We start from the raw sequence: 13289 nt of genomic DNA on the forward strand, positions 1-13289 counted from the left end.
AAGGACAATCGAAAAGTTCAGAAAATAGACATTTCTATTTAAACGTGGTTAGGTTTAGCGTCTTTCCCTCCCAAATCACCATTGAAATGGTAATTAAATAATTTTTGAAAAAGCATTCACTCGCAAGGATTAAAAGACCAGGTGAGGAGATGACAGTAATAAAATCATGGAAGCTTGGGAAGCAGGTAAAGAAGTCAGAACTGTCTAGGTAGACTCAAAAAAACCAAAAAACAAAAAACAGAAACTAAAGCCAGCAGTGGAGCAAATATATTTGCACCACAGAACCCTGAGAGGCATGGGAATTGGAGGCACTTGATACCTCTGAAGGTAGGCGTGTAGGTGAACTGAAAACAGAAGGACTGATACAATTCTGTACATTCCACAGCAGTTATATATATCAAATTCCCTTCCCCAGCCAGCATGGTTTGACAGTGCCCTAGACCTAACCTGGCAGAATTCTAGAGGTCTATTCTCTAGAAAAGTTGAATCAGAGTGACTTTGAATACAAGATTACAAATCACAGCTAAGCATAGGATTTCCTTACTGGAAACAGGACTAAGTGAAAGTCTGCATACAGAATAGTACCCTTCCCCAACCGAATTCCAAGAATGCTGGGAGCCCAGGCTGGATTCCTCTCTGGGAAAAACCAACCAAGCTCTAGAGAAGATCTGTGAATGTGAGCAGCTTCAGGCACTCCCCAGTGGAAGAATGAAAGCTTCCTAACAGTGAGGCTTACTGGTCATCTGGTACTGACTTGGGCACACATGCACACATGAACACAGCCTCCAGATCCCATGGTAGAGACACTCTGACAACTGAACAGTCAGAAATCATTAGACATTTAGGAAACACTTCTTTTTTTTTTTTTTTAAAGATTTTATTTATTTATTTGATAGAGAGAGTGAGAGAGAACAAGCAGGGGGAACAGTAGAGGGAGAGGGAGAAGCAGGCTCCCCGCCAAGCAGGGAGCTCGATGCGGGGCTCGATCCCAGGACCCTGGGATCATGACCTGAGCCGAAGGCAGATGCTTAACCATCTGAGCCACCCAGGGGCCCCAATTTAGGAAACACTTCTAACATGAAAGACAGAAAAGGGAGAAGGAAGGAAAGAAAGAAGGAAGGAAAAAAGGGTGGATCCGACTTGGAGAAAATGAAAATAATGTAGGGGCAGAAGAAGACATCAAAAAACAAGAGAGATCCTCAAAAATATAAGTTATTTTAAAAGACACAGTCAAATAACAGTAAAGAATTCTTGCAAATTATGATCACTGAAATGGAAACAAAAAGCGGTAGAATGGTTGGAAGATACAGTTGAGGAAAATTCCCACAAATCAAATAAAGAAAATAAATATATGACTGTGGAGGAAATAAAATGAAAAATTTTAGGTAATCTGTTCAGGAAGTCCAACTTCTGATGATAGCAGTTTAACAAAGAAAAAACAGGGAATGAGGTGAGGAGGAAATCATCAAAGAAATAACACCGGGAAAGAACCCTCAGAGGAGAAGTACGTAAGGTTCCATATGAAGAGGGCTTTTCAAGTACTCAATATGTTAAATGAAGAAAAGGCTGATATCAAAATGCATAATCATGAAATTTCAGAACTCCAGAAACAAAGAGGAAATCCAGGAACTCTGGTGTAAGGGCTACGTACAAAGGATGGTATAGGAAATCATAATGGCAAAATTGGAAACAAGAAGACAATGGAACAATGCCTAAAAGTACTGAGGGGAAATCACTTGCATAAAAGAATTCTATTTGCAGCCAAACTATTGATCAAATGTAAAGATAGGATAAAAACATTTTTGGAAATGCAAAAACAAAAAAAAAGTACTTTCTCTGCATTTTTATTAGGAAGCTACTAGACTAGAGGCTTACTACCCAAAGGGGAGATAAAACAAGAGGAAGATTTGGGATCCAGGAAACAAGGGATCCAACAGAGAGAAAAAGGCACAGGGAGTCTACACAAAAATGGCAAAGGGAGCTTGTAGGTCATCAGCCAGGAGCCAGTCTAAACAAGAGCAAGGTGAAAAGGGCTTCTGGAAGGGGTTATCTTAGAAAAGGACCATCTGGGATTCATGGTGTTGCTGGAGACTCGTAATGCGTCTGCAGTCAATGACCCTCCACAAACATCACCTGTTGGAACAACCATGCCTTAGTGTATCTCCATCCATGTGGGCCAGGCGGGCGTGCAGATGGGCAATGCCTGCTGGGAGCTCTACTGCTTGGAGCACAACATCCAGCCCAATGGCACCATGCCCAGTGACAAGGCGCTGGGCAGCAGCGATGACTCCTTCAACACCTTCTTCAGTGAGACCAGGGCTGGCAAGCAGGTGCCCTGGGCTGTCTTTGTGGACCTGGAGCCTGCTGTCATAGATGGGGTAAGAACTGGCATTTATAGGCAGCTCCTCCACCCTGAGCAGCTGATATCTGGCAAGGAAGATGCTGCCAACTACTATGCCCAAGGCCTCTACACTGTGGGGAAGGAGATCATCGATCTTGTGCTGGAGCGAATCCGAAAAATGACAGACCAGTGCACCGGGCTTCAGGGTTTCCTCATCTTCCATAGCTTTGGGGGTGGCACTGGCTCAGACTTCACCTCCCTGTTGATGGAGCGGCTTTCAGTTGACTATGGCAAGAAGTCCAAGTTGGCATTTGCCATCTACTCCACCCCCAAGTATCCACAGCAGTTGTGGAACCCTACAACTCCATCCTGACCACCCACACCACCCTGGAGCACTTGGACTATGCCTTCATGGTGGACAACAAGGCCATCTATGACATCTGCCACCGCAACCTGGACATCTGGACATCAAGTGCCCCACCTACACCAACCTCAACTGGCTCATCGGCCAGATCGTGTCCTCCATCACGGCCTCCCTGTGCTTCGACGGGGCCCTCAATGTGGACCTCACAGAGTTCCAGATGAACCTGGTGCCCTACCCCCTCATCCACTTCCCCTTGGTGACCTACTCCTCCATCGTCTCAGCTGAGAAGGCCCACCATGAGCAGCTGTCGGTGGCAGAGATCACCAACACACTTTGAGCCCTCCAACCAGATGGTCAAGTGTGACCCCCATCATGGCAAATACATGGCCTGCTATATGCTCTACCACAGAGAAGTGTTGCCCAAGGATGTGAATGCCGCCATTTCCACTATCAAGACCAAGCGTACCATCCAGTTTATGGACTGGTGTCCCACAGGTTTCAAGGTTGGCATTAACCACCAGCCCCCCACAGTGGTGCCTGGGGGCGACCTGGCCAAGGTGCAGTGGGCAGTCTGCATGCTAAACAATACCACAGCCATCGCCGAGGCCTGGGCCCACCTCGACCACAAGTTTGACCTGATGTATGCCAAATGGACCTTTGTGCACTGGTACGTGGGCGAGGGCATGGAGGAAGGGGAGTTCTCAGAGGCCCGAGAGGACCTGGCTGCCCTGGAGAAGGATTATGAAGAAGTGGGAACAGAGTCTATGGACAGCAAGGATGAGAGCAAGGAGTTCTAGGGGGTCCTGGCATCTGCGACATCTGGTCTCTCCCTAGTTTTGTATTTCTCATTCCACTGTTTCCCTAACCCCCTACAAATACAATCAGTGTCTCAAGCGAAAAAAAAAAAGAAAAGGATCACCTGATTTGTTTGATTGTCATAAGAGAAAACTTACCCCTTTGTCCAAGATTTGGGGATAAACTAGAACAAAACAGAAAATGAAAGCAAATGAAAAAGAGAAAGAGAGTTATTGATTCTAGGGAGAATAACCAGAACAGACAATAAAGGAACTGGTATCATCATAGACTTAGCTGTGAAAAAGATGTACATAGTCCAAGACTTTGAATATTGATCTAACCAAAATGAGTGAAGGTGTTTGCAGGGAGGAACGGTGTGAAAGCCAAACCTCATCATTAAAGGTAGGAAACTCATAGTTAATACCTAAAGGTCAAAAAGAAAAATTTAAATAACAGTGTAAGGTTGTTATTCAAAAACGTGATCACAAATACTAGAATAGGTTAGAAGATTTCAAACTTGTTGCCACTGAAGAAGACTCAGGAGAGAAAGGCTGTCGGGGGCTGCTGTTCTTAATTTTAAGCCTTTAAAAGAATTTGTCTTTTTTAAAAAGTTGTATCTACATACACCTTTATAAAAGCTTTAAAAATAAAAGGATAAAATAAGAGAATCCAGGGGCGCCTGAGTGGCTCAGTTGGGTAGGCGACCGGCTCTTGACTTCGGCTCTGGTCATGATCTCAGGATGTGAGATGGAGCCCAGTCTCCAGCCCCAGGCACAGAGCCCGCTTAAGAGTCTCTCTCTCCCTCTCCCACTGCCCCCTTCCCACCCCTGCACGCACGTGTACACTCTCTCTCTCTAAAAAAAATTAAAAATAAGTAGAATCAAGGTATCAAAATAAGTCCATAATCTAGGATCAGATGCATTTATGGTAATAAATGCGTATTTCAAATTTAATGACAACACCTGTTAAAAACAATCTATCAAGTTTTACAATTTCAAGTTAATATACTTTTTTAAGGAAGAACAATGAGAGGATTATGATGGAATTATATAGCCATTGTATTAAAAAGTGGCTTTAAGATAGTTTCAATTACATTAAGTACACTCCAAAATCTTAAGTATTTTGTATTTTTTTTTGTAATGTGTACCAATTGTTCTTTCCCAAGCATGTGTTCATTCTTTCCACTATTTAGAAACAACACTGGGTAGATGACATATAAATACAAAATCTCCTGTTCTCAGAGGTTTAAAAAATTCATTTCCCATGTTTTCCAGAGGTCTATCTGGGAGAATCCATCATTGATTTTTTTTTCAATTCACTATTTGAATAGTTTTTCCCATTTGTAAATATGAGTATCTCCAAACAGTGGCTCACAACACATTTCAACTTAAACATATAAACATTTCAGTGGGACAGAAAACTGCACTTTATTCAAACAATAGATTAGAGATGAAATAGTGGTTTTAAGGTTGTTTTTGACATTTAAAAAGGGCTGAAGTATTTTCATCCCTTTGCTGCCTGTTGTTTCATGAGAGACCTAATAACTTTGAAGAGAAGGTCCCAGCACATTATATACACTGAAACCCCGTCCAATGCAAAGTGATATTTTCCTTTCTATTTTTCATTTCTGGATGCTGGCTCCAGTCAACAATATAAGCATTTTCTCGTATTGATTTTCTTATAAGATGTATCCTTGTTAGATTCATTGATGACTATACATTACAGAAGCACCTGATAAAATTTCATTGTGTTATTACCACCACACAGGAAATGCTTTTTGCTGGATGAGAATAACTACTTCTCAAGGTGAAGATGAAACTGTGTTTAATGCAGAATTCCAGAGAATGGCATCTTATTTGAAAACTAATCATCAAGAACTCCCACCCTCAAATCAATTCAATATTATTCTCTGCTGAGAAGATGCACAGTATCACTCTAGCTTGACCTCAGTTTTCCAATTTCAAAAAAAAAAAAAAAAAGATGAATTTTCCCACTTTAAACACTTAAAAACTTAAAGCTTTATCTCTTCAAAAGAATTCTGATACACTCATGACTGACCTGTGCAGCGCACCTCCTAAATCACTCTGTGTAGTTTTTGGCGGTCTGTATCTGATTAACTTGGACTGATTTGGGCTAGATTTGTTAAACAACTCAAGTCAAATAGTGACTTTGCATTTGCAGAGTCGTGCAAATATGTAACCCATAGTTATTTTTTCCTTTTTCATTTGGGGGCGTCATAATAAAGTATAATATCATTGGGTCCTCTTTTCTACTGAGAAATACTTAAGTCCTTTCTTTCATTTTACCAGAATTATAGGCTTCCTGATATTCCTAAAGCACCACAAAAACAACAAAGGCTACATTTTTAGAAATGTATTCAAGGTTATGGATTATTCCTAGGAAGTCTACCTAAAAAGGAAATAAAATGTTAATATTATCACTTAAAAATTTGAAAGGACATAATCTCTTCAGTTAAATTTTGTCTCAAGCTGTGCTGCCCCTAATGGAGTGGCTCATGAAGATACTGCTTCAAAAACAATAAACTTAATTTTTTTTCTTGGTGGGAAAAGATTTTTCAAAAGCATTTTCATATTTAAAATTAGAATGATTGTTAAATTTAAATAATAAAAGCAGTCAGAACCCCACCCCCCTATAGATTAGATGACAGCAAATTTATGAATAAAGCTAATTTTAAAAATTAGGACACTTAAAGCTAGCACTTTGCTGCATAAAAGACGGCCAATGATACTGCAACACTCTCTAACTCAATCTCCTCTGAATTAGAGAATATTTTAAATCAATGCCATTTTATTTCTTTAAATCACACACGATAGGGACACCTGGGTGGCTCAGTGGTTAAGCAACTGCCTTTGGCTCAGGTCATGATCGCAGGGTCCTGGCATCGAGCCCCACATCGGGCTCCCTGCTCGGCAGTGAGTCTGTTTCTCCCTCTTCCTCTGCCTGCTTGTGCTCACTCTCTCTCTCTCAAATAAAGAAATAAAATTAAAGAAAAAAAAAAGCTTGTATTAAATCACACACGATAACTGACACAGCTTCAGGACACTACTAATAAGAGGTTCCTTAGGGACTTGATCGACACATAGGGAAACAATTCACAATAAGCATTCTGATTGTACATGATTGGCTGCTTCCCCAGGCTTAAAACAGCATGTACACTAAACTGGCCTTTGTAGATTATTAATTTGCTTGACAAATCCTTTCTGTAATCTCGAGGTAAGAGCCCAGCTCTTATCTTGACTATCAGCCTTCTTCTGACTAAGGAGGTTTCAACTCTAAATTTATAAGCAGCCTACTGGCTAAGATTTTCAGATAACCCAACTTTGCTCCTTAATACCTGACTGCCTTTGGCTTAAGCTGGAGCAAGCTATTTTCATATCTGCAGCCTTAGTGTCCCCATGTGAAAAAGGTGGTGAGGGTGAGAGTGTGCAAGTTCAAGCGAATCAAGTGTTAAAATCAAATTTGATCCTGAAAAAAGATGACCGGGCCGATAGCACTTTTCTCCATAAATCATTTTGAGGGAGTCCTGACCACAATAACATCCCACTTGGCCATTGTATTAAATGTGTGTAAACAAAGCGACTCTTTTAGCCATTCTAAAAAATATGCACTTGGGGACTTATAAACAGCATATTTTTATTCATTAAATCATTTTTAAAATAGGCTGTGAATGAGAACTTAAGAGTGCTTAAGAAAATATTATTCATTCTGCAAAAGAGTTACTCCGGCCTAGAAGGCAAACTGGTCACCTGGGACTATTTTAAAACCACAAGCAGGAAGAGGCAGAGGTCATTGCCCTCCTGCCTCTAAGACAAGCCAAACCTCCTCAGACTTGGCCCATCCACTCCCAAGTTGGGGCTGGGCCATCCACTGGGGCTTTTGTAGTCGGGACAGGACCAAGATTTTTTTATTTCAACAAGGCAGAAAATCACAAAACTAAAAACAAATTTGCTGTAAGGAAAAAAAAAAAGTACTTTGTGTTCCAGATTTTATTTTAAAACATTTATTCAGCCTTCTCTATGATTTCAAGCCCCACAGCCCAAAGGCATTAAACTGTATTGAAGCTTAATGGTCTGAAAAGTTTCCTTTGAATTAAAGCACATCCAGTTACAAAAGGGGGAGGGGATGGCATCTGCAACTAATCTGAAAGTTCCATTTCGGGTGCTGGACTTTGAGCTACATAAAAATAGCCAGCAGAAGACTTTCAAATCACACAGAAGGGAATATGATTTCTGGGAGCTGGGTTTCTAGACCAATGCCTCACTAAGGGGATTTTCCATTAGTGCAGAGTGACCTAATAGAGAGGTTTAGATGAACACTGAGAAGAGAAAAACAACCTACCTAAGCTTGTCCAGACATTGCTCCTTCCCACCAGGTGCTTCACTTATTGTAGAGACAAATTCTAGGGACTTGCATTTCATGGATAAAATGGGGCCTTTGTCTCCAGACCAGTGGGCCCCAAAATGAGAATGGTATACCGGGATATGAGGAGAAATTTTAAATTATTTTATTTATGTGTACTACTTAGATCATCTTCTTCAATTTTCTGTTTGATATATGTAAAGAACATGGAACATCCTCTAAATAGGTAAATGTACCTATGATGGGTACTCAGTTAAGGAAATTTAGAGACAATTCCTGTAGACACCATACCTGACGTATAGCCTCGGCTTCCGCAGGAACTGAGGGAGGGCTGACAGTGGTTGTTCTAAACCTTCGTCCATGGAGGAACCCCTTGCATGTTGCAGGGCCAGTCACAACTCAAAGAACCTGACTGAGGACAGCTCTACTGACTGGATTTTGTTCTGCTTCCTGCTCTTCTGCCCTTCATTAAAAAAAAAAAAAAAAAAAAAGTGCTACTGTGCATCATTAACAACAGCACTATAACAAAGTACAAACAGCTGGGTCCTGTGCAAGTCTTTATTAGCAACTGTCACTGTAAAACATCCGTATTTGCATTAGTGCAACACAGGGTAACTCTGACACGATCGTGTTCCATTCAACACCCTATTTCTTGTGATAGTGAGCTTATCTCAGCAATAGAGAAATGCTGGCTATCAAAGTGGACATTTTTATTATCAACTTCAATCTGCTATTTTTGAAGAGCTATTTTTGTCTCCATACAAACAGGATATGGAGCACAACTTTCTTTTGTTGATTAAGTGTCAGTGTTTCCTCTTTTGAGTGTAAGTTGCCTGAATGGCTGGTTAGTGAAAGGAGAACGGGGTGGTCTCTGAGAAATACAGATTCAGTTTCTAAGCTTCAGGATGTTCAAAGAAAGAAAGAGTAACACAAACAAGTAGTTAAAGATTTGAAAAAAAGTATTCTTAAATATCTAAATGACTTAACATTTCAAAGTAAGAAAGAACCTCCACCCTCCAATAAAATATCCCTTCAATTTAAGAGATTCCAATGGACATTGTATTTAAGCAGTTTAAACAGTTTTTGCTTTTAAAAAGTTTACATCCATGGGGCACCTGGGTGGCTCAATTGGTTAAGTGTCCAACTCTTGATTTCAGCTCAGGTCATGATCTCAGGGTCATGGGATCGAGCCCCTAATCAGGCTCCATGCTCAGCAGGGAGTCTGCTTGAGATTCTCTCTCTCTCCTTCTGCCCCTCCCCCCAACTCATGTGCTTGTGCTCTTTCTCTAAAAATAAATAAGTAAATCTTTAAAAAGTTTATATCCTCATAAGGTTTAAAATACCTAATTTTAAAGATTAAATGCCTGGCAAAGTCCTCCAAGTCTCAAAGAAAATGATCAATATGACCAATTGACCAGTCTGCTTCATGGGTAACAAGTATACTCTTTCCTCAAGACCCTTTTTTCCTCCTTACTCAGGTGGCCAAACCCTGGCAGGTCCCACTGCTATAATCTCTCATAACATATCTCTTGGGGACCTTTATCATAAGTATTTAAACAATTGTCTTCTTCCGGTTTTAAGATTTTGTAGATTGACTTTTCTGTTCCCCCACATCCCATTTGAAAACCACCCCTAAAACAATAGGAGAAACAAGAAACAAAAACACAACCTCTATCTCTGATGAGACTCAGAGTCATCTGCAACCCCCCACCACAATATACACACGTGGAAAGCAGGTGGAAGGTGGTAATAGACTTGACTAAGCAAAAAGGGCAAAAGCCAAGCGCTCATAGAGGGACATACTGAGGAGAAGCCAGCTCAGCCAACAGAATCCCCCAACTGGGAAAGCCTCAGGAATGGGAAGCACCAGGGGCTGGGGGTGGGAATTAAATGCCCCATGAAACCAGAGCATTGGGCTGACATCTTCAACAGAGCAGTTGTTCACTCCCTCCTCTATCTTGGATCCTCACCTCCACCCTGCAAGTCCAGGCTATGGGAAGTGTGTTCTCTGGAGAAACAGAAACAGACTCAGGGACACAAGGCACAGCAGAAAGCAATGGAGAGTTGGCTGTGACTGCTCATCTTCATACTAAACAACGAGATGGCCGGCTCTTCTCCCACCTTCCTTCTAAATGCAATAGTCAGATTTATACATCCTTAACAAAAGATGATAGCCCCTTAATGGAAAGCCCCAGAGAACAGACCAATATGTAGTTATATCTGGGGGCTTGTCGATGAAAAAGGCAATTCACAGTCTGATAATTCTACAGTAACTCTCACCAGCTAAGTTTCTCATATACAGTGTCTCCAATCTTAAATATGTACCTCCCTATGTTCTCAGCAATTTTCCTTTCAAAATTTTTTCCTAAGGGAGCAGTCACACAAGTGGACAAAAATGTGTATACAACAAACCCTAGCACAACAATACTTATAATAGTAACAAACTGGAAACCTAAATGTTTCCAACAATAGATGGCTGGTTAAATAAATGTTGTAACCATTAAAAAGGATCAGTATATGTATTGACATAGAAAGATACTAAGGGCCTAGTGATAGTGATAAAAGACAGGTTTAAAACACTGTATGTTATAATTCCATTTATATAAATAAGTTTATATATGCATAAAAACATGAAGATTTTTAAAAATAGTGGTTCTCTCTAGAAGGCAGAATGAGAGAACTTTCATTTCTCTGCATTACTTGAATATTTTATCGAACTTACATCAGAAAATCAAAATTCCTATTTAGAAAATAAAACGTTACAGATAATTTTAAATACGGCCCTTGATCTTAATTATAAACTTACAGACAATAAATATCAGACATTTGAGAAAATCCTCAAACATGCCGGACAGAAATGTAAACCAATAAACATGGTAGAGGGAAGAGAGGACCTCTAAAGTGAGGAAACCATGCAGGGAGCAGAAGAAAACATCCAAAAAAACTATAATTAATGTCTGCAGGGGGTAAAAGAGAAAATATTGCATTCATGAAACAAGGTGAAGCTCTAAAAAGGGAACGAACAATAAGGAAAAGCTTTAGAAAAGAAAAATAGGGCCACCAAAAGAAAAACTCCAGAATACCAGAAGACAAAGTCAAGAAAATCTAAGGAAATAGACGATGAAAGAAAAACATGAGAAAATTAGAGTATCAATGTAGAACACTGAACAGCTGATAATTAGAACTGACAAAAAGAAAGAAAGGAGAAAATTCTCAAATAAGTAAGATAAGAAACATTTCCAGTACTGAAGTTTGTAAATCTGAAAAGTGAAAGGCCTCCTGAAAGACTACTATCATGAATGAAAAATGTCCACACTGGGAAATTTTAGAACAAAAAGGATAAAGCAAAGATCCTAGTATCTTCCAAATGGGAGAGTTCTAGACTCGGATATACAAAGGATCGGGAGTAAGAACAGCATCAGATGCTGGAAGGCTGCATTAGACCCCAGAGGACAATGGAACAATGAAGAGCACTTTCAGTTTAGAATTCCATAACCAAATTATCATTCCAATGTGAGGGCAGAAGAAAGATCATGTACAAGATGCAAAATATTAAAACGAGTTGCAAAATGTTAAAACAATTGCCTCTCCTGCCCCTCCTTCTCAGGACCTTTTCTCTCACAAAACAAGTGAACAAAACAAGGACGAGTAAAACATGTGCTTCATGAAAATAGGGAATCCAACGTAGGCAAGAGGCAAAAGAAAATCCCAGGACACAGGCCTCAGAGCAACTGGTTCCAACTGATTAGAGCAAAGACCCAGAATCCAGGAAAGATGTTTTCAAGGAGAAAAAGTCAGAAGGGAGGGTGTAGGGAGAACCTGACAGAGTATCAGATAAAGTAACTCTGAGGGAAATGGGACTGAGCAACTATAAGAAAGGAGGGAAAGACCTATAAATGGGTACAAAGAAAACAAATCCAGTGACAATCAAGGGAATTAGTAACTCCCGGGAAAGTGAAGAGTTACATGGTAGGAGAAATGTAATCACAGTACACTAGTTGGCTCAGACAACAATGCTGACCATCATAATTTTATAAATTCGGAAACGCTGATCTAACCAAAAATAATGGGGAAAGACTGGAGGGTGGTGTAAGCGAGCTAGGTCTTCAATAGTGATGAGTAAAAGTGACGGCTCAACAGAGAGAAGCATACACTTATTTAGAAATATGGAAGTCCTACCAGAAGAAACAAGCCAAAGAACTGAAAGTAGTTGAAGGGTGGGGACCAGAGCATTTCATTACATAGTAAATGAGACCATTCCTCTCCATGGAAGACTGTTACTGCTTTTACCTAAAGATGAGCATCAGTCCTGATACTCTACTACAAAAATTCAGCCTTAATTCTATGCTTTAAAAAGTAGACTATCATGTCTTTGTTCAGTGTTTAATATCCATAGGCAAAGAAATTCCTCCCATCCTACCCCTTCATCACAGGCCTGCAAAGCCTTCTCCACCAAGATGAATTGGCTCAGACCAGACACTCTACTGGCCTGAATAAAATACAGATGTGCAACAGTCTCCAACTTGCATATGGATTTGTTGCAGAAATTCCTGGGCTAGTTAGTTGTCTGGAACATGGGAGTCTTTTTTCTTCCCTACCTCTACCCCATAAGACATGTTTTAGATGATTATTCCTCTCAGAATTCTGGATGGTAGCTTTCTAGGGTCAATGGGATGGGGGGCGGGAACCATAAGTCTGATGTAGGTTGTTGTTAAGACTGAGCTTCTGTGTTGGATGGTGGGTTTATGGACACTTAGTATAAAATTATAGTATAAATCATGAAGTATAAATACAATATAAATCCTATAGTATAAATCATAAAATTATAATAAGTAAGCAACAAAACTAGGCCCAGTGATAAGAGTGTTTCATGAACCAAAAATTACCAGCCCATTTCTATGTTCCTAAAACCCAGTGGAGACAAAAATATGTCAGCCCCAAATCCTGTTTAACTAATGATATAACAGATGGCACATTTGCCCATATCTTCAGCAATTACACGCAATACATATTTATTTTTAATAATATTGTGCAGTATATTTTTTGAGGGTTGACTGATTTTATTTTTTAAATTTTTTTATGGGAGTATAGTTGATACACAAGGTTACATTAGTTTCAGGTGCACAACATCGTGATCCGACCTCTCTATACTATGCTCTGCTCGTCGCGAGCATTGCTACCATCTGTCACCAACCGTATAACGCATAACACTACCATTGACCGCATCCCTATGCCACACCTTTTACTCCTGTGACTCAGTCATCCCATAACCGGAAGCCCGTAGCTCCCACTGCCCTTTACCCATCGTACCCAACCCCACACCCCCCTTCCTCTGGCAACCATCAGTGTTCTCTTTATTTACAGGTCTGATTCTGCTTTGTGTTTGTTCATTCATTTGTTTTGTTTTTT

General features: G+C 40.3%; 1 protein-coding gene across 1 annotated transcript; it reads left to right on the top strand.

Annotated features, from left to right (window-relative positions):
- Positions 1-2063: 2063 nt before the first annotated feature.
- On the top strand, positions 2064-3617 carry LOC102734192 (tubulin alpha-1 chain-like). The gene is given in 4 exon segments (XM_081815524.1): positions 2064-2664; positions 2667-2794; positions 2797-3035; positions 3037-3617. Coding segments are annotated over 4 exon segments (1305 nt in total). The 5' UTR covers positions 2064-2192; the 3' UTR covers positions 3503-3617.
- Positions 3618-13289: the final 9672 nt, after the last annotated feature.

Source organism: Leptonychotes weddellii, chromosome 3 (assembly GCF_054177405.1).
Source record: "Leptonychotes weddellii isolate Sample4059 chromosome 3, ASM5417740v2, whole genome shotgun sequence".
Classification (NCBI taxonomy): domain Eukaryota; kingdom Metazoa; phylum Chordata; class Mammalia; order Carnivora; family Phocidae; genus Leptonychotes; species Leptonychotes weddellii.